The sequence below is a fragment of the Bufo bufo genome, chromosome 6 (assembly GCF_905171765.1).
Source record: "Bufo bufo chromosome 6, aBufBuf1.1, whole genome shotgun sequence".
Lineage (NCBI taxonomy): Eukaryota > Metazoa > Chordata > Amphibia > Anura > Bufonidae > Bufo > Bufo bufo.
The window spans coordinates 105,116,657-105,141,779 of record NC_053394.1 but is presented as its reverse complement, the minus strand read 5'-3'; the positions used below and the strand labels follow the sequence as shown (position 1 = coordinate 105,141,779).

Here is a 25,123-nt window from a genome sequence, read left to right as displayed (position 1 = left end):
GGAAACCCCCTTAAAGACAGGTCATCTATATCTAGAACCCAGGCAACCCCTTTAAGGACAGGTCATCTATATCTAGAATCCAGGCAACCCCTTTAAGGACAGGTCATCAATCTGTAGAACCCAGGCAACCCCTTTAGGATATTTCATTTTCCAATATCCTGACAACAGATGCATCTTTCCAGCAGTGACATCACCTGATGCGGTGCACCTGTTCTCCAGTATTCAGAACAACTGCACCCGGGGCATGTTAAATAATATGTCAGTAGCCTGGCAGATACATGGGGGATGGGCTGCTGTGTCACCACCGGCTGTAAATCGTCACCATGACTCGGTAATACACAAGGAATGAGATCTGTGTACAGTAGACAGCCCTGCAGCAGGTCTCAAGGTCACCAGGGTCACCTATGTGATGTCTCCTCCACAGAGGACCTATAGCAGCGCTGGCTTTATATGGACAGGCTGTAGCAGTAGTTATATGGGCAGGCTGTAGCAGTCGTTATATGGGCAGGCTGTAGCAGTCGTTATATGGGCAGGCTGTAGCAGTCGTTATATGGGCAGGCTGTAGCAGTCGTTATATGGGCAGGCTGTAGCAGTCGTTATATGGGCAGGCTGTAGCAGTCGTTATATGGGCAGGCTGTAGCAGTCGTTATATGGGCAGGCTGTAGCAGTCGTTATATGGGCAGGCTGTAGCAGTCGTTATATGGGCAGGCTGTAGCAGTCGTTATATGGGCAGGCTGTAGCAGTAGTTATATGGGCAGGCTGTAGCAGTCGTTATATGGGCAGGCTGTAGCAGTCGTTATATGGGCAGGCTGTAGCAGTCGTTATATGGGCAGGCTGTAGCAGTCAGGCTCTGTGCACAGGCTCGGGAAGTGATGCGGGGTAGGCGGTGGGCACCGCACTCATAGGACGTGCTGAACGTGCTGGAATTACATATTTAGGAGATGAGGAGGACCTCCCCTTCTTCTAAGTAGGTGCACCCCCTCCATCACTTGCTGACGTCTTGCACACCCTCCCCCTACACCTCGGTGGTTGCACACACACCGGATAGGAAGCAGCGCTGTACTGATGGGGGTCTCCAGAGCACACAGCCCCCAGTGCTGATCCTCAGGCTGCGCTCTCTCCGCTGCAGCCAATCACAGGGCAGGAAGTGGGCGGGGCTATCCTGTCACTGCGGAGGAGGACAGAACGTCCACATCTCAGCTCGCAGAGAGAAGGAGACTGCGCTGCTGCTGCGGCTCGTTCACACTAGACGTTTTGGGACTTTTTGCAGCACATCAAGGGAAGTAGAGTCGACTGAAGCCAGTCTGCAGGATGATAGCTGCCCAGCTCCTGGCCTATTACTTCACTGAGCTGAAAGATGATCAGGTCAAAAAGGTGAGAGACACTCCCCAACACCAGGCGACATTTACCGGTGCTTACCGCATCACAAACCGCACGTATATTCATGTGCTCGTTCATTAGCACTGTTGAGTAGGATGCAGGTACAGAGCGGTATCCATGGTGGAGGCTGCAGTGCCCTTGAAAGCAGGATGTGGAAGACATGTAGTCTCAGATTAGGCCTCTCTGTAGAGCCTGTGCACACACAGCGGTGGCAGAACGCTGCCTGGACTTATGTCACCGGCAACAGCACCATGTACTGGAGCAGCAGGCAGTGCGGTACTTGATGGACAGCCCTTCACAGGGACTAGAAACAGGAGCTGACCTGTAACATTGGTGGCTGAGCCTATTATGTATCATCTATTATCTATTTATAATCTGTCATCTATTTATCTGTCATCTATTATGTATCATCTATTTATTATCTGTCTATTATCTCTATCTCTCTATAATCTATCTATCTAATATCTATCTCTCTATCTATTATCTATCTATTATCTATCTATCATCTATCTCTCTATCTATTATTATTATTTATTATTATTAAAGTGCCATTCATTCCATGTTGCTGTACATATGAGAAGCGGTGCACATACATAATACAGACAATTGCACTAAGCAGGAAGAAGACGAGTTACAGACTGGTACAGGAGGAGAGCGGGCACTGCCCTCTATCTATCTATCTATCTATCTATCTATCTATCTATCTATCTCATATCTATCTATCATCTCATCTATCTATCTATCTATCTATCTATCTATCTATCTATCTATCTATCTATCTATCTATCTATCTATCTCTCTATCAGTAGGGCAGTTGCAGGGGTCATGTTGATGCTGTATGCAGGTGACATGTCAGGTCCATCAGGCGGTCTATGTGCAGCGACACGCCTGTGTCTTGATGACATGTCAGGTCTCCTCCATACCGCTATACTGTTGCTGGGCGCCCGGCCTGGCTGCTGCACACGACCTCTGAGGATATCCTGAGGGGAGGTCACAGCACTTGACTATTAAATAGAAGGCTGCCATTACCGGCTTCCTTAGTGGTTCTCGTCATGAAACCTTCCATGGACCTGATGGACGTCTGGCACTGAGATAGGCCTGGAATGTAAAGTGGCCGAGCGCATCTTATCCGCTCTCCTCGTGACCTCGTACGTGTCCCCGGAAAGTGAAACACCGGAATAAGGAAACCACCGTCATGGATGATATGGCAGGGTGTTACTCCGCATAGCGTCCGGATCATTATAAATGCCTATAGGAATAAATGACGTCCTTGAATCCCCCCCTACAGGGACCCATATTTATTCGGGGGATTTCCAGTTTGCATCAACATCCTTTAAAATAATCATCTATGAAGGTCGCGGTAATTCTGTAATGTGTTTATTTCACCTGTATTGCTCCTATCTCCAATTCTGGGCTGTGGTCACATGACCATGTCCCTGCGGCTCAGCTGTTGTGTCCGTGGGCGGGGCAGTGATAGGGGAGTGTCTATGTAACTAGCTGGTGGGAGGAGCTATAAACTAACTGGGTGGTGTTAGGGGAGTGTCTATGTAACTCGCTGGTGGGAGGAGCTATAAACTAGCTGGGTGTTGTTAGGGGCGGTGCTGGAGCTGTGGTAGAGGAAGGAGAACTGCATCATGGGTTTGGTTGGATACAGGAACAGGAAGTGCTACATACAGGATAGAAGCCCACCAGAGGGATTGGCTTACATGGTAAAAAAGAGTCAGGAGAATCCAAATTGAAAAAAAAACACGGGGAAGATGTATATGAGGTGAGCAATTACATGAGCATATCTGTAAAAAAAGATTCCAGAAAATCCCTTTAAAGGGATTTAAAGTGCCCCGCCTCAGTCAGTGATTGGCTGCGCTGCCGTGCCTGGCATTTCATGCGTGTAGAGCTGGAACCAGGAGGTGCGGGGCAGTGGAGACTGCTAATCATTGGAACAATAGCGGCGGCGATTAGTGAGTTTTTTTTTTTTTAACTCACAGTGAGCCATATTTGATACATTTATACTGCTGAACAACCTCTTCAAATAAATGTGAAAATAGTGGGTGATAACCCATAAGGCTCCCATTATCACTGCCACAGGGGGTATCACCCAGCTTTTTAGGGTGTTATTTATATTTCTTTTATGTAGGAGGAGGTCTTCTGCTCTCCTGGGGGACTCAGTCCTGGGGGTCACTGTAATCTGGGCACCTTACATACGAGATTACTGTCAGGAGTTGGGGGTCCACAAGTGCTGCCAAGGTGCCCCATGAGAATGGAGCCGTGAGGCAGATGAATGGCCACCGCTGCATTGACTTCTATGGGACTGCAGAGTCCAGTGCTGGCAGCAGTCCCATAGAAGTGAATGGTGCGGTGGTTACACACATGCACCACTGCACCTTTCTCATGGGCCAGCTTGGCAGCACTTATGGACCCCCATTCTCGGGATGTCAGGAGGTCCCTTTGGTCAGACTCCCAGCGATCAAACACTTATTGGGATAAGTGTCATTAGTGGCACAGCCCCTTTAATTACCTGTTCTGTTGTCCAAAGCAGGACATAGGGGATAACTAAATAACTGACCTCTGGGACCCCCACCGATCCTGAGAACAGGGGTCCTGTTCCTCTGATCTGATAAGTGGAACATGGGCCCTCCGCTCTATTCATTCTGTAAGGGGCGACCGGAAATAGCCGATTGCTGTAGTCTGCTATCTCCGGCAGTCCCGTAGAGAAGCTATCCTCGACCTCCCACTCCAACAGACCGGGGGAACAGGCCCCTCTTTCTCGGGATCGTGGGGGGGCCCAGCGGTCCACCCCTTTCCTGTGGATGGGGGATGACTTGCAAACTTGGCACAACCCCTATAAGGACTAATATCAAGGACTACATTTCTAGATGAATCAGTGAAATTGTGTCATGGTGTCGGCCATACACTGGAGGATTATCTCCTACTGATATTTTTCCATGACTGTAAGGTGTCTGCAGTGATGAGAAGGATACCAGTTATTGTTATGTCTGTGGTCAGATTACTTGATCACAGAACAGGCGGCAGTCACTCAGCTTCTTCAATTGTGTTGTAACCATGGCAACGCCCAGGAGGTGTGACAGGAAGAAGTACAGCGTACCCTTGGGAGTGTACATATACTTCTGTATCAGAGGAGCGATCAGTGACACCGCCGTGCTGGTGCAGCCTGGGAATAGAAAGACTGAGGACAGAAATACCGTACAATGATATAAAATGTCTTACACCGCCTGATGTAACCATGACTGAATGGGTTCAGTCCTCAAAGTGTAACTATGCCACCATGTTCCACCAGATGTTGTGATGCACCATCTAAGTAAAAGATGAGGATGTCCTTTAGGACCATTTTGAGGTCACATAAGTGCCCCCCTCCCCCAGAGAGCCCGCTGCCATATTGCCCCCAGAGATCCCGCTGCCATACTGCCCCCAGAGAGCCCGCTGCCATACTGCCCCCAGAGAGCCCGCTGCCATACTGCCCCCAGAGAGCCCGCTGCCATACTGCCCCCAGAGAGCCCGCTGCCATATTGCCCCCAGAGAGCCCGCTGCCATATTGCCCCCAGAGAGCCCGCTGCCATATTGCCCCCAGAGAGCCCGCTGCCATATTGCCCCCAGAGAGCCCGCTGCCATATTGCCCCCAGAGAGCCCGCTGCCATATTGCCCCCAGAGAGCCCGCTGCCATATTGCCCCCAGAGAGCCCGCTGCCATATTGCCCCCAGAGAGCCCGCTGCCATATTGCCCCCAGAGAGCCCGCTGCCATATTGCCCCCATTCATTTCTATGGGGCTGTTCACATGAGCGGTGATTTTCACGCATCACTTGTGCGTTGCGTGAAAATCGCAGCATGCTCCTCCTTGTGCGTTTTTCACGTAACGCAGGCCCCATATAAATGAATGGGGTTGCGTGAAAATCGCAAGCATCCGCAAGCAAGTGCGGATGCGGTGCGATTTCGGTGCCATTTTTACGCACGGTTGCTAGGAGACGATCGGGATGGAGACCCGATCATTATTATTTTCCCTTATAACATGGTTATAAGAGAAAATAATAGCATTCTGAATACAGAATGCATAGTAAAATAGCGCTGGAGGGGTTAAAAAAAAATCTAAAATAATTTAACTCACCTTAATCCACTTGATCGCGCAGCCCGGCATCTCTTTTGTCTTCTTTCTTTGCTGTGTGCAGGAAAAGGACCTGTGGTGACGTCACTCCGGTCATCACATGATCCATCACATGATCTTTTACCATGGTGATGGATCATGTGATGGACCATGTGATGACCGGAGTGACGTCACCACAGGTCCTGTTACTGCACACAGCAAAAAAGAAGACAGAAGAGAAGTCGGGCTGCGCGAGCAAGTGGATTAAGGTGAGTTTAATTATTTTTTATTTTTTTTAACCCCTCCAGCGCTATTGAACCAAGTAATGTTTGTCCCTAAGTAAGCGCTTCTCTCCCCTAGTTCTAGAGATCGGTGGGGGTCTCAGTGCTCAGACCACCAACGATCTACACTTTTGATATATCTCTATGAAATATCAAAAGTTTTTGAAAAAGTAAGCGACCCTTTAATTGCTGGGGATGAAGGATTTGTCTCACCCAGTTCAGTTTTCTCGGGCAGTAGTCCTCCCTGGTCCTCCTTCCATCCTGCGCAGTATATAATAACCCGCATGGCCTGTGCTGGACATCACCGCCATACACTGCATCGTAAGAAATGCCGACACTATAAGTATTGGTAATAAATAAGATCTCTCCGTAGGGGGGTGGCTACATGGCGACACTGAAATCAATGGGGTCACAGCGCGAGGAGCACATGCTCCATGACTGCGACCACTGAGCCCCAAAAAATCCAGCAGTGTTGTGCTGCAACCCCATTCATTTCTATGAGATTACAACCACACTGCCATGCCACGACCAGTGTCGCCATGTAGCCGTACCCTTAATCACCTTCAGGTGGGGATGCCAGGACACACCTATGTAGACAGAGCCGTCCACCTGTTCTCACACTCCCTGCTGCTGACTGATGACATCATCGGAGCATCTGGTTGACTGGACGTAAAGATAAGGATTGTCTGGAAAGTCTTGCATTAGAGAAGGACCCGTCCCCCCTCCTGACATGTCTGTGTTAGTAACTACTTGCATTCCCCATGTAATAACTATTCTGGAGCATCTATTGTTATGACTGTGGTGTGCCATTCCTTTATTATTCCTGCTAGAAGTTATGAATGAATTACTAGCAGTTTGCAGTAAAGGTCCAGATGGGTGTTACCAGTTGGGGTGTGTCCCTGCACAGCTGGACTCTGGCACCACTGATTGGATAATATTATACTGTGCAGGGGACCCCCCCCCCCCAACTGGTAACACCCATCTGGACCTTTATTGTAAACAACTGACACATCATTCGTAACTTCTAGCAGGAATAATAAAGGAATTGCACAACACAGAGCCATAAGAATAGATGCTCTAGAATGGTTATAATATGAGGTAAAGTTGGTATAGTTGGTAAAGCAGACATGCCAGGAGAGGACACAGGTCTTAAAATGGATTTCCTACTAAATGGCCAAAGAGCTATCAGAGTAAAACTATGTATCAGCAGGATCAACCACATTAGACAAGGCATACTGCCAGCGAGGGTTGATCCTGCTGATTAAAGATAACTGTCTTGTGGAAATCAGCTGCAGTGTTCCGGAGAAAGAAGGACTTTTATTCTTTATTGCAGTTAGGGCTTCAGTGCACTGAGGACCAAGCCCTCAGTGCACCTCAGCTTTCCAGTGATGGCCACGCCCAGTCATAAAGAATTAAAGTATTTTCTGTCAGGAATGCTGCAACCAATTTTGACAAGACAGATGCCAATTTTGTCAGTAGGATCAACCCTACTTGGTATTTGGTTTAACAGGGTTTTTTGGTTTGCTTCAACATCTTTTAAAATAATCATTTATGAAGGTCGCGGTAATTCTGTAATGTATTTATTTCCCCTTTATTGCTCCTATCTCCCAGTTAGGGTTGTGGTCACATGACCATGTCCATGCGGCTCCTTCTTATGTCCATGGGTGGAGCAGTGATAGGGGAGTGTCTATGTAACCAGGTGGGTGGGAGGAGCTATAAACTAGCTGGGTGTTGTTAGGGGCATTGATAGGGGAGTGTCTATGTAACTAGTGGGGTGGGAGGAGCTATGAACTAGCTGGACGGTGATAGGGGAGTGTCTATGTAACGAGGTGGGTGGGAGGAGCTATAAACTAGCTGGGTGTTGTTAGGGGCATTGATAGGGGAGTGTCTATGTAACTAGTGGGGTGGGAGGAGCTATGAACTAGCTGGGCGGTGATAGGGGAGTGTCTATGTAACCAGGTGGGTGAGAGGAGCTATAAACTAGCTGGTTGTTGTTAGGGGTGTTAATAGGGGAGGGTCTATGTAACTAGCGGGGTGGGAGGAGCTATAAACTAGCTGGTTGTTGTTAGGGGTGTTAATAGGGGAGGGTCTATGTAACTAGCGGGTGGGAGGAGCTATAAACTAGCTGGGTGTTGTTAGGGGCGGTGATAGGGGAGTGTCTATGTAACTAGCGGGGTGGGAGGAGCTATAAACTAGCTGGGTGTTGTTAGGGGCAGTGATAGGAGAGTGTCTATGTAACTAGCGGGGTGGGAGGAGCTATAAACTAGCTGGTTGTTGTTAGGGGTGTTAATAGGGGAGGGTCTATGTAACTAGCGGGGTGGGAGGAGCTATAAACTAGCTGGGTGTTGTTAGGGGCGGTGATAGGGGAGTGTCTATGTAACTAGCGGGGTGGGAGGAGCTATAAACTAGCTGGGTGTTAGGGGCAGTGATAGGAGAGTGTCTATGTAACTAGCGGGGTGGGAGGAGCTATGAACTAGCTGGGCGGTGATAGGGGAGTGTTTATGTAACCAGGTGGGTGGGAGGAGCTATAAACTAGCTGGTTGTTGTTAGGGTTGGTGATAGGGGAGTGTCTATGTAACTAGCGGGGTGGGAGGAGCTATAAACTAGCTGGTTGTTGTTAGGGGCAGTGATAGGGGAGTGTCTATGTAACCAGATGGGTCGGAGGGGGTGTCTCTTGGTCACTGCAGTCTCTTCACTCCTGATATTTCTGCTGCTGTGACAGGCTCTACAGTAGAGAGCTTTGAAGCAATTAACCTTATGGTAGCCGTACAGCTTAGAGCCCCTCGAGCCGAGCATGCATGTGTTATCATCATGGAGAGGGAATAAGCTGCTGGCAGACATTTCTGGTGGCCACTTATCTCTTAGGAGAACAAAGCATCATGCATGTTGAAGTCCAATATGCCCAATCCTTCTTTCCCCTGACATGTACCATTGAGTTGGGATAACCCCATACACTCGGCAGGTCCTGACAAAATCATTAGGTTTGGTGTACCTTAATTTAATGCTTATAATCAACTTTAGGGCTTATTCGCACGTTTGTGACCATTTTGCGACATTTCTGTATTGATCTGTATAGCAGACTGTCCGCTCCAGAGAATATAGCTGTCTATCAAAGTTTCCGAATTTTTTATTCTTCTTGCACAGAAAACCTATGCTGATGCGTTTCGCAGTAAGGATTCCACGGCATGTGTGGGCAGACCCCGGCGGCCAGTTTTACTGCATTCCTCTCTATAATGCACCGGGATTGCTACACAAACACTAAGAATCACAGGGTTTCATATTACAGCCTTCCCCGGGTGCGTTGTCCGAATTTCTTCAGCCACTGTGCCTGCGTGGTAATCCGTCTGCTGGTTCCGTCTAGGCAATACCCTTCAGTGGACATAATATGTCGTGTAGCACTGAGAAACGTACAAATAGCTTCAATTCAATTTTATAGTCTGATTCGATTTTCAGTGATAATGTTATGACATTATAAAACTATATAGTTTGTAATAAAATGCAGATGACGGCGCTGCTTCCATCTGTCCATGATGAGACATTTGTACATAGAGATCTATGAACTCGATCCATGTCCATTTACCGGGGTCCACATTATCTGCTCTCAGGGCCAAATTAGTATGAACTCGTTAAAATCCCTTTAATTTAAAGGGGTTGGCCCATCTGGGACATTGATGGCATTTGGCTAGGATATGGTACCTGCTCCTATCTAGAGAACTGGCCCCCAAAGTGAAGCGCAAGCGCAGTGCCCTCTCTGTTCATCGGTATGGGAGTTCCGAAAACAGCCGAACAAGCGTGCTTGGCTATTTTCGTAATTCCCTTAGTGGTGAATGAAGAGCACACTGCGCATGCGCAGACCCTTCTCCATTCACCAATATCGGACTTCCAGAAACAGCTTGGCTTTTTTCGGAACTCCCATAGAGGTGAATGCATGCGCAGTCGCTCTCTGTTCACTTCGGGTGTCCTGTTCTGGAGATAGGAGTGGGTCCCAGATGTAGGACCCGCACCTTTCTGACACAGATGGCATATCCTAGCTATATGCCATCCATGTCCCATATGGGAATACCCCTTTAAAGTGTAGTTGATGTAGGTGATTTGTCAGGATAAGCTGCCATGTGGGGGTATGAGTACTACCAATATATTCGACCGTTATATCACTGGTAACTGCCATTTTTAGCATTTGTCCCCTCTGCAATCTGTAATTCTCAGCTTTTTCAGAGCTGTTGGGTGGAGACTAGCTGATCATCATGTCTGAGGACATGGATAAAGAGGAATACCTGCTCACTGCCTGTTGCAGACCCTCAGAAGCAGCCGCAGAAACAGAACTGAGCAGTTTAGGTGTGAATTCAGGAGTGAAATAAGGCAGCAAATCACTTACAAGTCTCTCCTCAGTCTTTCTGATTGTGCTTGCGTGCATCAGCTTCTCCCCTCTCCTCCTCTACCTCCCCCTCCATAGACTTCTAGGTAATCTGATCCTTAAGTGAGCAGGCAGCCCGTCTACAATGGTCTTCACCGAAAACATATCTAAGCAGTAAATTGACATTTAGAGAAAACTGTCTATCCCTGCCCCACGTTTATCATGCAGCCTGAGCCCCTGTTATAAATCTAGTGCCAGGCTAGACAGCCCGGCTAAGCCTACTCCAACTTTGTGGGTAGTATATCTGGAGCAATGTGTGACTAAAAAATTATCCCTTTTTTCATCAAACTGTGGGCCCTTTCTAAAAATTTTCCCCACTGGACAACCCCTTAAGAAAGAGTCTGTCACCTCTCACAAGCTCTATTAAGTGCAGTACCACATTCATAGTAATAGAGATGACCTTCTACATGCAAGCTTGCCAGGTATTCCAGCGGCCCTTTGCGGTGGCATAACAGGGGTTGACTACCAACCTATTAATTAGTGTCAAGTGGAATATCAAATTCATATCATATAAGATATTTTTTTGGCTTGACAAGAGCAGGAGCTAAGGGAAACATTTGAGGTAGGTAGTACATACCATAGGTGCATAAAGGTAAAAGGTATGTATTTGTCCATGTTATGTATTAACACTGAACACAGATCTAGTTGATCAAAACTCAGCTTCCCCGAGTAACTGCAGTCACACCCATGAGCCCGAACCGGGTACCGTCCAACATGGACTGTGAGCTGGGACTGACAGTTTTGATCCCCTGTGTGAATACAGCAGGATATTTCTAAAGATGAACCTTCAGATAGTCGAGGTGTAAAGATGCACATTAGGGTACTTTCACACTAGTGTTGTTAGAATCCGGCAGGCAGTTCCATTGCCGGAACTGCCTGCCGGATCCGGCAAACTGTTTTCTTTTTTTCCGGATCCGTTAGACAGATCCGGTGATATACCGTATTCAAATTTGTTTACGGTATTTAAATTTTTTCAAAGATCAAAAGCGAAACTAGCTCCTCCTATATCCTGGCGCAGACGGGAAAACCGGATTCGGCGATGCGGCAATTTTCAAAACACTTGGTACCGGATCCGGCATTAATACATCACTATGGAAATGAATGCCGGATCCGGCAAGTGCGGCATTGTTATGGGATTTTGTTCGGTCAAATACTGTGCAAGGGACGGAACGGAAGACATCCTGATGTATACTGAACGGATTGCTTTCCATTCAGAATGCATTAGGACAAAACTGATGCGTTTTTTTTTTCCGGTATTGAGACCCTTTATAAGATTTCAATACCAGAAAAGAATAACGCTAGTGTGAAAGTACCCTTACGCAGTGGTTCCTGGTTCCCAGTTATCAGACATGTTCAGTCCTGCATGTTACTTCTCTAAAATGCCTTTTGTTATCTTTATTATATACCAAAGAGTACTAACACAGAAACACAGAATTAAAGGGGTTTTCCAAGACTTTATTATTGATGACCGTTCCCTTGGATTGGTCATCAGTATCTGATCGGTGGGAGTTCAAAACCCGGGACCATTGCCGATCAGCTGGTTGAGAAGGCACAGGCGATCGCAGTAGCGCAGCGGCCTTCTCCAGCTTTGCCTAGACCATGTGGTGTCATGTTTATCGGTCACGTGGCCTAGGATCTGCTCAGCCCCATTGAGGTGAATGGGGCTGAGCGTGATACCAAGCACAGCTGCTATACAATGTACAGCGCTGTGCTTGGTGAGCTGTGAGAAGGCTGCAGCGCTACTGCGAGAGCCGATACCTTCTCAAAAAGCAGATCGGCGGGTGGTCCTGAATGTTTTGGAAAACCCCTTTAAGGGCCTTTTACATAAACCAGTGATCAGGAATGAATGTTCATGGAAACGTTCGTTCGGCTGATCATCGTCCTGGCTAAACACCCCACCGATTAGCCGCTGGTTGGCTGCGCATGTCTTCATGTCATCAGGGATGTGCCGCTGACATAATGTAAAGTGTACGGGGGATGAATCATAGTAACGATCATTCGTTTCCCCTAATGTTTCAGTTGGGGCTCATGCACATGACCGTATGTATTTTGCGGTCCACAAAACACGGATCCGCAAAAAAATACGGATGACGTCCATGTGCATTCCGTATTTTGCGGAACGGAACAGCTGGCCCCTAATAAAACAGTCCTATCCTTGTCCATAATGTGGACAATAATAGGACATGTTCTATTTTTTTTTGCGGAACGGACATAAGGACATACGGAAACGGAATGCACACAGAGTAACTTCCGTGTTTTTTTTTTTGCGGACCCACTGAAATGAATGGTTACGCATGCGGTCCGCAAAATAATGGAACGGACACGGAAAGAAAATACTTGTGTGCATGAGCCCTTGGCCCGAGTAAATGGCTTCTGACTGACTTATTTTAACTCCAGTCAGGTCTTATTGTTGCCCCGCGTCCGGCCATGTAAAAGGACCGGTGGCCAACAACTCTCAATTGCAGTAAAATATAGTTAAAAGAAAAATTCACTTTTGAAAATGTGAATTTTATTTAAAAGTGGAGTTTTCCTTGGTCACTTAGGCCCCTTTCACACGGGCGAGATTTCCGCGCGGGTGCAATGCGTGAGGTGAAAGCATTGCACCCGCACTGAATCCGGACCCATTCATTTCTATGGGGCTGTGCACATGAGCGGTGATTTTCACGCATCACTTGTGCGTTGCGTTAAAATTCGCAGCATGCTCCTGTTTGTGCGTTTTTCACGTAACGCAGGCCCCATAGAAATGAATGGGGTTGCGTGAAAATCGCAAGCATCTGCAAGCAAGTGCGGATGCGGTGCGATTTTCACGCACGGTTGCTAGGTGACGATCGGGATGAGGACCCGATCATTATTATTTTCCCTTATAACATGGTTATAAGGGAAAATAATAGCATTCTGAATACAGAATGCTAAGTAAAGTAGGGCTGGAGGGGTTAAAAAAAATATATATTTTTTTTAATTCACCTTAATCCACTTGTTCGCGCAGCCGGCATCTCTTCTGTCTTCTTTCTTCAGGACCTGGGTAAAGGACCTGTGGTGACGTCACTGCGCTCATCACATGGTCCATCACATGATCCATCACCATGGTGATGGATCATGTGAATGACCATGTGATGAGCGTAGTGACATCATCAAAGGTCCTATTCCTCACACAACAAGACAGAAGAGATGCCGGCTGCGCGAACAAGTGGATTAAGGTGAGTTAAAATATATATATATTTTTTTTAACCCCTCCAGCCCTATTTTACTATACATTCTGTATTCAGAATGCTATTATTTACCCTTATAACCATGTTATAAGGGAAAATAATACAATCTACACAACCTTGAACCCAAACCTGAACTTCTGTGAAGAAGTTCGGGTCTGGGTACCACAGTCGGTTTTTTATCACGCGCGTGCAAAACACATTGCACCCGTGCGATAAAAACTGAACAACGGAACGCAATCGCAGTCAAAACTGACTTCAATTGCGTACCTACTCGCGCGGGTTTGCCGCAATGCACCGGGACGCATCCGAACCTAATCCGGACACGCTCGTGTGAAAGAGGCCTTAGACTGTCACCTGTGTTATGCAGCATCCAAGGGTAAGTTCAGACAGGGCGGACTTTTTTGGCTGTGGATTTTGCACCCTTTCAGCGCTGCTCAGGTTTTTACACGACCTTGAAAATATCATATAGACAGCAAGATAATATAACGATAACATAACGCCCTTTAGATATAATAGTTTCTGCCATGCTGACTTTGGTAATATTTTCTTCTCTTCACAGATTGATAAGTACCTGTACGCCATGCGACTTTCAGACGAAATGTTATTGGATATTATGTCCCGCTTCAAAAAAGAGATGGCAAATGGTCTCTCGAGGGACACCAATCCAACAGCAATCATCAAAATGCTTCCAACATTTGTGAGGTCGATTCCTGATGGATCAGGTGAGCAGAGGGAGATGCGCTCCCACACCGGAGTTATATGCCCTGATTATATGGCTAAGCAGATTTATGGGAGATTATTATTTTTGAACAGTTAGGGACATGAGAATGTACATAAAGGAAACTCTGATAACATTACAAGTCTATGTGGTAGAACAGTCCACACTAAAATATTTGTTTATGGTGTAATACTCAACAATAAAACTCATATCTGCTAATAACCAGGTATTGTGTGTTCAGCATTCTACATTTAGGATAGGGATGCTTAGCCATATGCAACTCTCGGCATAGCTGTAGCAGTTGCAGTTTAGACCAGGCCACTAAACCAATGGGGCTCCCCTCACCTAACATCTGTCAGCAGATTTGTCCCTATGACACTGTCTGACCTGTTACATGTGCGCTTGGCAGCTGAAGGCATCTGCGTTGGTCCCGTGTTCATATGTGCCCGTACTGCTGAGAAAAATGAAGTTTTCATATATGCAAATGAGTCTCTAGGAGCAACGGGGGCGTTGACGTTACTCCGACCTAGAGGCTCCGCTCTCTCTGCAACTGCTACGCCCCCTCTCCACTTTGATTGACAGGGCCAGGCAGGTGTGATGCCATTTTCACTGCCCATGTCAATCAAAGTGCAGAGGGTGCGGCAGAAAGAGCTGAGCCTCTAGGAGTAATGGTAAGGCTCATTTACATATGTTAAAACATAATTTTTCTCAGCAATGCGGGCACATATGAACATGGGACCAACACAGATGCCTTCAGCTGCCAAGTGCACATGTAACAGGTCAGACAGTCTCATAGGTACAAATCTGCTGACAGATGCCCTTTAATGATGGGGCGGGGTGATCCCAAGCGCTCTGCCTGATCATTGAGAATACTGTGCAGCCGTCCAGTTCCAGCTGTTCAGTCCCCTCCCTGGAAGCAAGGACAATGCCAGATCCTGAAGAGGTGGATGACCACAAGACTCTGGGCACAAAGCATTAATTCATTCACTGTGCTCCACAAGGGGTACTAACATTAACCTTTTCACTGCCCTCAATATCAGACTAATGTTTCTTGGGCCCACCAGAGAAAATGATTCTTTAAGAACCTGCCCTCATAGACTGCATGGGGCCACTTTGCAAGGAAAATGTATAGCTGCTAGTTTATTGAGAGTGAGGCGTCTATCACAGAGCTCCTCTCTAGCAAGGTGTTTCATGATGTACCAACTTTCCTTGCAGAGTTGAATCCACCATTTACAGCCATGACCATAGTTGACCTTCCCATGCATTGAGGTCGATATTAGGAAGCATAGGATAAGATGGTGGTGGGCCCCTTTCCCTACTTAGCCCCCGTGCAGCTGCACATAGGGTATGCCCATCCCTGATTGTCTACTCCAAATGAAATTGTCTTCTGCTAGATCTTAGAGGTCCTGATTTATCAGGGATTCTTTCTTGTGTCCGAGCTTGGGCCCTCCAGAGGATCCTCTGGTATTCTGTGTGCCAGTCTGACCCTGACAGCCCTAGACCACCAGGGATACTGGAAATAACTTCTTGCATGATTAGGACAGATTTCTTCCTCTGGAAGTAAACAATGATTGCAAAATTTGAGATTTTGAAAATATTAAAGGGGTTGTCCGGGCTTTTACTATTGATGACCTATCCTCAGGATAGGTCTTCAATATAGTATTGGCGGGGGTCCGCCACCGGGGAGCCCCGCTGATCAGCTGTATGAGGTGGCGGCACGCACAGTGCGCACGTGCCATCTCTCTTCCTGCTCGCCGCTGCTTTGCCATAGATAGCAGCGGCGAGAAGGGAGAGGAAAGGGAGACGACACATGCGCACTGCGCGCCATCTCCTCATACAGCTGATCGGTGGGGGTCCCAGGTCCCCTGACGATCTGATATTGACGATCATCATAATTAAAAGCCCGGACAACCCCTTTAAGGAGTTAATACACAAAGTACAGTATATTATACAGTTGCATACAGAGGTGTAACTTGAAACTAAGGCTCTCCTACCTAATATGTGCCTTTTTTAATTCTGTTGTGCTCTTATGAGGCAAGGAGGCTTTTAGGCCCCCTCCCTTTCTAGGGCCTGGGGGCGACTACTGCCTTTGCACCCCCTATAGATACGCTCCTGACTGCATATCTCATATATTTCCCATATGTATCTATACCAAGTGTTTTATATTGTACTGTGTGTAGACGGGCACAGCTCCGTATGTACTAAGTGGGCTTTATATCTGCTTCCGGCTCCTTACTAGGATGTATTTGAATAGCCGCGTTCTCTCACCTTGTCCGGTTTGGAATGACCCACTTTCTCCTTTCCTCCTAAGTAGCTAGAGCAAGGGCCTCTAACACAGCCGCTAATCTCCTTTACAAGGTGCACTGCAGTCCTGCTATTAGTGGACAGCTTTCTACAGCATAAGGCCTCATGCACACGACAGTATTTTGCGTTCAGTATACTGGCCGTTTTTGTAGTTCAGTATGCGGAACATATACTGAACCATTCATTTCAATGGTTCAGCAAAAAATACTGAAGTGTCTCCGTGTGCATTCCGTTTCAGTATTTCCGTATTTCCGTACCGTGAAAAGATAGAACATGTCCTATACTTGTCTGCAAATCACGGTGCTTGGCTCCATTCAAGTCAATGGGTCCGCAAAAAAAACAGAACACATACGGAAATGCATCCGTATGTCTTCTGTATCCGTTCCGTTTTTGCTGAACCATCTATTGAAAATGTTATGCCCAGCCCAATTTTTTCTATGTAATTACTGTATACTGTATATGGCATACGGAAAAACGGAACGTAAAAACGGAAAGGAAACGGAAACACAACGGAAACAAAAAACGGAACAACGGATCCGTAAAAAAACGGACCGCAAAACACTGAAAAAGCCATACTGTTGTGTGCATGAGCCCTAAGGCCTCATGCACACGAACGTTGTTTGTTTCCGTGTCCGTTCCGGTTTTTTTTGCGGATAGGATGCGGACCATTCATTTCAATGGGTCCGCAAAAAATGCGGACAGCACACAGTGTGCTGTCCACATCAGTATGTCCGCTCCGTAGCCCCGCAAAAAAAATAGAACATGTCCTGTTCTTGTCCGTTTTTAGGCATTGTTACAATGGATCTGCAAAAAAAACGGATGGCATATGGATGTCATCCATTTTTTTTGTGGATCCGCAATTTGCGGACCGCAAAACACATACGGTCGTGTTCATGTAGCCTTACATTGTAGATAATCTCATGCGTTAGAATCTCCGTATTGATATAAAAACAATTTCACCTTTTTAAAATGACTCATAAATGATTTATTGATGGCCACATTATGTACGGATACAACTGGCATCTGTTTAACTAGTATCCAAGAATTGGACTCTCTGAATTGGGCAGATTTTTCACAGTATTTACGCCACTTTTGTGTTTCTGCCCAGTTTTCGACTTTTGACCGTAGTCGTAGTGGGCGTAGTGGGAGAGGCGGCACCAGTCATTAGTAGCCAGATTTACTATAATTTACACCAGAAACTGGTGTAAATTGTAGTTAAGATCTACACTCATAGCTGGCATAGATTAGAATTTCTGGTGCAACGACTGCTGGAAGACGGACCAAATTTATTTAAAAAAAAAATAAACAAAACCGATGTAAAACGCACCAAGGGGGAGATTTATTAAAACTGGTGTAAAGGAAAACAGGCTCAGTTACCCATAGCAACCAATCAGATTGATCCTTTCATTTTTCCAAAGGAGCTTTGAAAAATGAAAGGTGGACTCTGATTGGTTGCTATGGGCAACTAGGCCAGTTCTACTTTACACCAGTTTGATAAATCTCCTCCTTGGTGTGTTTTACATCGTTTTTATTTTTAACCAAGTATGTTGTATGAAATCACAGAACATCGGTCCGAGCCAAGAAATGCACCATTCAGTTCTGATTTACATTTACTCAAGCGAACGAGTCTGTGACAAAAACGTACCGTCTGCGGTCCATTTATCTCCCAGAACACGGACAAGTTTTCTACCGTTCGTCTGTATAAGCCCCTATAGAAAAATGTGAACCACTTTGCAAACTGTAATCTGTAAACTGCATTTTACATGCAGGCAGAGTTCCCACAGATTCAGCGTCAAGGTGATGTGTGTACCCTACCAGTCCTGGGCATGGTTCCAGTGCTCGTGACTCATTCCACCACTCCGGTACTAATGCAGTATAATGTGAGATATTGTTAGTACCAGGACAACATGGGGGTGCACCAGGGGGGTCAGGGCGTTTCTCAAGTAAGGAGCTTATTCATGTTTCTCCTGTGGTTATCATAAAACGGAGTCATTTCCCAGATGCCCAAGGAAACCATTGCCTGCAGCGTTCATTGTGCTTATGTTTCCCAATTCAGGCCAGTCAGTGAAGAATACCACATTCTGCAGGAAATTCACATCCTAAAACCTGCATTGGAATTCACTTCTGATTGACAGGTCTCAGTGGGTATTGACACTGAGACTTCCACCATTTTATTGTGCCCTTTTCCCTTTTGAATTGACTTTGGTGTGCCTCTTAGGTGATCAGAAGCTGGAGTCTATACTTATAGAAGACAATAGTCGGGTGTGGTATGAATTGGTCTCGCATCACAAGGTGGCATTTAGTTCGGTGTCGTCTATGTTTGTAGCTATGAGATGTCACATTACAGAAGGGAACATCATGTTTGAAGCCTTCAAAGGTCCCCTTGGTTGCAATCTTCGAGAACAGCTTGTTACCCAGACTCTGAAGTTCACAGGCTATGAAAAGTGACATGAAACCTTCTAGATGAAGAGTGGAGGAGCTTGCCGTAGTAAGCAATGATATCCCTGCTTTCATTTCCTGACCTGCACAAGACGCTGGTTGCTATTCCTAATGTCTTCACTTTTTCTTTCAGCACGCCACTCTTTTTTACTTTTCCACATAGGAAGTTTCGTGTGGTTCCTCAACATGTCTAATCTATGTTTCACCCAACGTTAGACGTCGGGAGGCCGTCAGCCCCCACAAAGGGGGTGATTTGAATTTTTTTAAATTTTTTTTATTTTACACTTTTTTATAGTTCCCATAGGGATCTATAACAAGCAGTCATTAGATTGCTATTCTCATAGACTCCAATGCATTAGCTTTGGAGTCTATGAGAAAATTAGTTTCCTATTACAGGCAAGAGCTCCATAGGAAATACTATGCAACAGCCTCCTGTCACTCACAAAGACAGGTGCTGCTGCACACAAGCTTCGGCTCCTCCGATCGCCGCACAGGGGAGCTGTAGCATCACCGGAAGGATTGACCACAACATCTAAGGGGTTAAATGTCCGCGATCGGCATTACCGCCAGTTGCGGATATTAGCCGTGGGTGTCTGCTTTAAGAAAAAGGAGACACCCGGCGGCTCTGCTCAGGCGCGGGCGCCATCTTTAAAGACCCGGCCAGCGCCGTACTAGTACGGTGCTGGTCAGGAAGGGGTTAAACAATTCTGAACTGCCCATATGATGATGTCATGTGTTTGGAAGCTTTTGTTTGTTGGCAACATCTGAGTTAGAGCTCATGCACACGACCATATGTATTTAGCGGTCCGCAAAAAACAGATCCGCAAAATGCGGAACGCAACAGCTGGCCCCTAATAGAACAGTTCTATTCTTGTCCGTAATGTGGACAATAATAGGACATGTTCAGAAATACGGACATACAGAAACGGAATGCACACGGAGTACCTTCCGTTTTTTTGCGGACCCTTTGATATCAATGGTTCCGCATACGGTCCACAAAAAAAATAAAACTGAGCAGACACGGAAAGAAAATGCGTTAGTGTGCATGAGGCCTTAATTAGAGACACACCTGTGGATGTAAATGCACACCTGAAACACACTGCTTCTTTGTGTAGCATCATAGAAAGTCTAAAGAAATCAGCCAAGATATCAGGAAGAGAATTGTGGACAAGTCTGGCTCAACCTTGGGTGAGATTTCAAGATACCTGAATGTGCCTCGTTCATCTGTACAAACAATTATACGCAAGTACAAACAAGATGGGAATGTCCAGCCATCATACTGCTCAGGAAGGAGACGGGTTCTGTGTCCCAGAGATGAACGTGCTTTGGTCCGACATGTGCATATCAACCCAAGAACAAAAGACCTTGTGAAGATGATGGCAGAAGCTGGTAAGATTGTGTCAATATCCACAGTGAAACGAGTGCTGTATCAACATGGGCTGAAAGGCCACTCTGAAGCCATTACTCCAAAAGAAACATAAAAAACCCAGATTAATGTTTGCAGATGCACACAAGAATAAAGACCTACATATTTGGAGAAATGTCCTGTGGTCTGACGAAACTAACATTGAACTTTTTGGCAATCGTCATGTTTTTGGCCCGGATAAGATGCGGGTGCGTCACGGGAAAATGCGCGATTTTTCTGTGCGAGTGCAAAACATTGTAATGCGTTTTGCACGCGCGTGAGAAAAATCGGCATGTTTGGTACCCAAACCCGAACTTCTTCACAGAAGTTCGGGTTTGGGTTAGGTGTTGTGTAGATTGTATTATTTTCCCTTATAGCATAGTTATAAGGGAAAATAATAGCATTCTTAATACAAAATGCTTAGTACAATAAGGCTGGAGGGGTTAAAAAAAATAACAAATAATTTAACTCACCTTAATCCACTTGTTCGCGCAGCCTGGCTTCTCTTCTTCTTTGAGAAGTAGGACCTTTGATGACGTCACTGCGCTCATCACATGGTCCATCACATGATCTTTTACCATAGTGGTGGACCATGTGATGAGCATAGTGACGTCACCACAGGTCCTTTTCCTACTGCACAGCAAAGATGAAGACAGAAGAGAAGCCGGGCTGCGCGAACAAGTGGATTAAGGTGAGTTAAATTATTATCATTATTTTTTTTTAACCCCTCCAGCCCTATTGTACTTTGCATTCTGTATTAAGAATGCTATTATTTTCCCTTATAACCATGTTATAAGGGAAAATAATAATGATCGGGTCCCCATCCCGATCGTCTCCTAGCAACCGTGCGTGAAAATTGCACAGCATTCGCACTTGCTTGCCGATGCTTGCGATTTTCACACAGCCCCATTCACTTCTATGGGGCCTGCGTTGCGTGGAAAACACACAAAGAGGAGCATGCTGCGATTTACACGCAACGCACTAGTGATGCGTGAAAATCACCGCTCATGTGCACAGCCCCATAGAAATGAATGGGTCCGGATTCAGTGCGGATGCAATGCGTTCAACTCACGCATTGCACCCGCACGGAAATCTCGCCCGTGTGAAAGGGGCCTAAGAACACCATCCCAACTGTGAAACACGGGGTTGCAGCATCATGTTGTGGGTTTGTTTTGCTGCAGGAGGGACTGGTGCACTTCACAAAATAGATGGCATCATGAAGAAAGAAGATTATGTGGAAATACTGAAGCAACATCTCAAGACATCAGTCAGGAAGTTAAAGCTTGGGCGGAAATGGGTCTTCCAAGTGGACAATGACCCGAAGCATACTGCCAAACTGGTTACAAAGTGGCTTAGGCTACTTTCAGACTTGCGGCAGGACGGATCCGACAGGCTGTTCACCATGTCGGATCCGTCCTTCCGCTATTTCGCCGTGCCGCCAGACCGCCGCTCCGTCCCCTTTGACTATAATGGGGACCGGGGCGGAGCTCCGGCGCAGCACAGCGAAAGCCACCGGACTAAAAAGTCGGAGATGCAGGACTTTTTAGTCGTGCTGTGCCCCAGTCCCCATTATAGTCAATGGGGACAGAGCGGCGGCACGGCGAAATAGCGGAAGGACGGATCCGACATGGTCAACAGCCTGTCGGATCCGTCCTGCCGCAAGTGGGAAAGTACCCTTAAGGATAACAAAGTCAATGTTTTGGAGCGGCCATCACAAAGCACTGATCTCAATCCTTTTGAAAATTTATGGGCAAAGCTAAAAGGGCAGGTGCGAGCAAGGCTTTCAACAAACATATCTCAGTTACACCAGTTTTTTTTATAGAAGGAATGGGCCCAAATTCCGACCAACTATTGTGAGAAGCTTGTGGAAGGATATCCAAAATGTTAGACTCAAGTCATACAGTTTAGGGGAATGGTACCAAATATTAATGAAATGTATGTAAAATTTTCACTTTGCAGAAAGTAATAAAATTGCCTTAAAACATTCTCTCTCTCATTATTCTTGCATTTGGCAAATAATAATAATTATGGTAATCCTAACTGACCAAAAACAGGAAAGGTTTATTCTGATTTCATGTCAGATATTGAGAAAAACATGCATTTGTGTCTTTTTATATAGTGTATGCAAACTTCTGGTTTCAGCTGTAGGTAGTGATTTATCTCACCCCAGAGATGAGTAATATTGTACCTGATAATCCCGCTCTGGGGAGAGATAAATCACTCAGTAGAAGCTGCAGCCACGTCTGCCCTCTGTCTGCCTCAGCCGCTCATTCCCCCACCATAGACTTTAATGGGCTCTGTATGGACTTCTATGTATGGATTTGTTCAGTCAGTTCTGAGAATGGATTCAGGGCTTGAGCAGAGGGGAGGTAAGTAAGCACAGGAACTGGCACTTTTCATGAATAAGTTGTATTATCACCTATACTAATGAAGAAAAAATTATCTTATCTCAGATAAGAGCAGAGATCCATGTGCATTAGAATTATGGAGGCTTTGGAATCTCCACCCAAGATGAATAACCTTTATCACAGACTAGAAGACATCCGATGAACACTTTGCATGGTCCCTGTTCTTGGCACAGGAGAGACTGTGGCAGTAGAAGCCTCTATAAAACACAACACTGTCACTCACAACATATAATAATCCAAAGAACGTGACACTGGTTGTCAGATGCTGAGGACCAACCGATTGAACTTCTACAGAAAATCTCAGAGATGGTGGACTTTTTCAGTGGAGAGTGATCATGCATGGGTGGACACGTCTCCTACAGCTTTAAGGACCACGCACCCCAGTTCTTGGGATCAGCGAGGATCCAGTGATCAGACTTTTACTTGCTTCTTAGTAACTTTTGTTTTATCCGTTTTATCTTCTGTATATGAATCGTTTTAGGAACAATGGGACAACATTGCCCCAACCATGTACCAAGTAGCCGTCCATTTGCAAAAGCAGAGGCAACACTTGGGGCTATTATGTAGTCAGACAAGGACAAGCTTTAACCCGTGTAGACATTTTGACCTGTTCTGGTGATTTGCTATTTGAGCAGTTTGATGCTCTGTGACATTTCAGAGGCGGCATTTCTGGCCCGCGTCGTCGGTGTCTCTCGTTTCTTGTTTTCCTATATTTAGCATGAAGGCAATGACAGCTGAGCGCAGGCTGCTTAAAAATACAGGGTGCTATCAAAATGAGATGGACAGAGTGGTTCAGACTGAAGACCTGTCTCTGACACCCGAGCATCTGCTCTCCTTTGTTACAGGTTACTTACATATCTGTGCACCCTACGCACATATAAGGCATACGTGTTATACGTGTTCCTGCAATATATTATGATGTTTTTAAGATGAGACACGTGTTTTCACTACAAGGCCCCATTCACACAACCGTGTATTTACTCTGCATCTGATCCGCATTGTGTACGAATTGGATGCGGACCCATTCATTTCAATGGGGCCGCAATAAAATGCGGACAGCACACCGCGTTTACGAATCTCATTCAAGCTTCCTTTACACACTAATTTACATTACATTCATTTTTTTATCACACATTTTTGACCTGCATTTTTTAAGGCGTTTTCCTTATAGAGAAGGGTATGGTAAAACACCATAACGAGAGCAGGATGCGGTTTAAAAAAAAAAAGTCCTTGGCCTAGAAAATGCACCAAAAGGGAAAACAATGCATAAAATATTAAAAAACAAACAAACAAACATGTATACGACATTTCAAAATTCCCTTACAGCTATTATTTGGAGGTGGTGTTTTTTTTAAAATGTTATCGAAGTTCTATAATTCCCCCCTCCATATGCCCACACCCCTCACAGAGGTTGGACTTACCTTGCTCCCCGACACCCGCATCGCTTCTCATACCGGCACGGCCACCACTGCATTTCCCCATGGAGCAAATTAAAACATCCAGCTTCCCGGAGGGGGGGTTGGGGGGGGGGCAACCTATAGCAGGCCGTGACTGGAATGAGCCACCCTGGCATCATCCGCGATGCTATGGAGGCTCTTCCCTGTCGCTTCTGTAAAAATGTCATTAGGCCATGCATGTTCTATTTTTTGGCGGAACATACATGAGGATGCAGGAAGCATATGAGATGAATAGGTCCACATCCAATGTGATGCAGATCAGATGTTGACCGAAACTACACCCGTGTGCATGAACCCTTAGGGCTCATGCAGACCTCCATTTCCCCGCCGGGCCCATATTGCGGCCCGCCAACAACGGGTCCGTAATATACTGGCCCGGGCAGTTTGAGCACTGCATCAAGGATGCAGACCCATTCATTTGAACTAGTTCTATATATTTTTTTGCGGTGCAGACAGATCACAGACCTATTCAAGTTGAATGGGTCTGGATCTGTTTGCGGAAACTGCACGGATGTTACCAGTGCATTGGGGACCGCAAATTGTCCGGCCGTAGAATTTCACAGGCAGTTATCTCCTTTCACGTTTGACTCCATTGGTATCTGTATTTGTATGCCAGTGCATGTCTATTACTTGCAGATAGACAGGAAAGATTCATTCATCAGAACAGCTTTCATTAAGGTTTCATGCACACGGTGTAGCAGGCGCAGCACTGTGAAGTGCCTTTTGCGCTGTGGCATTAAAATAATTTTTATATCTTTGACTTTTAGTCTAACCAGACTGTCTATTACTCTGTAATTCCTCTAGCACCTTTCTATGGAAACAGTAGGTTTAAAGAGCACACCAAATGCTTGAAATAACTTCTTTATTAACTTCAACTTTTCTTCATATATAACACTGCCACCTCCGCAGCAGATAGTCCATGTACATAACACGTGTTGAAAAGATATCACAAAATGGTGGTATGCATAAGATGGTGGTTCAACTGTTCAATCTTGTCATTCAACAAAAAATGGTG

General features: G+C 46.0%; 1 protein-coding gene across 1 annotated transcript in view; it reads left to right on the top strand.

Moving 5' to 3' along the window:
• The first annotated feature begins 1,158 nt into the window (after window positions 1-1,158).
• The window catches only part of HK1 (hexokinase 1), a 70,714-nt gene continuing 46,749 nt past the window's right edge, over window positions 1,159-25,123 (top strand). Inside the window, exons 1-2 of the mRNA XM_040438044.1 lie at window positions 1,159-1,374; window positions 13,937-14,099. Of these exons, the coding sequence (XP_040293978.1) occupies window positions 1,312-1,374; window positions 13,937-14,099 (226 nt within the window). The 5' untranslated portion in view covers window positions 1,159-1,311. The remainder of the gene's footprint in view (window positions 1,375-13,936; window positions 14,100-25,123) is intronic.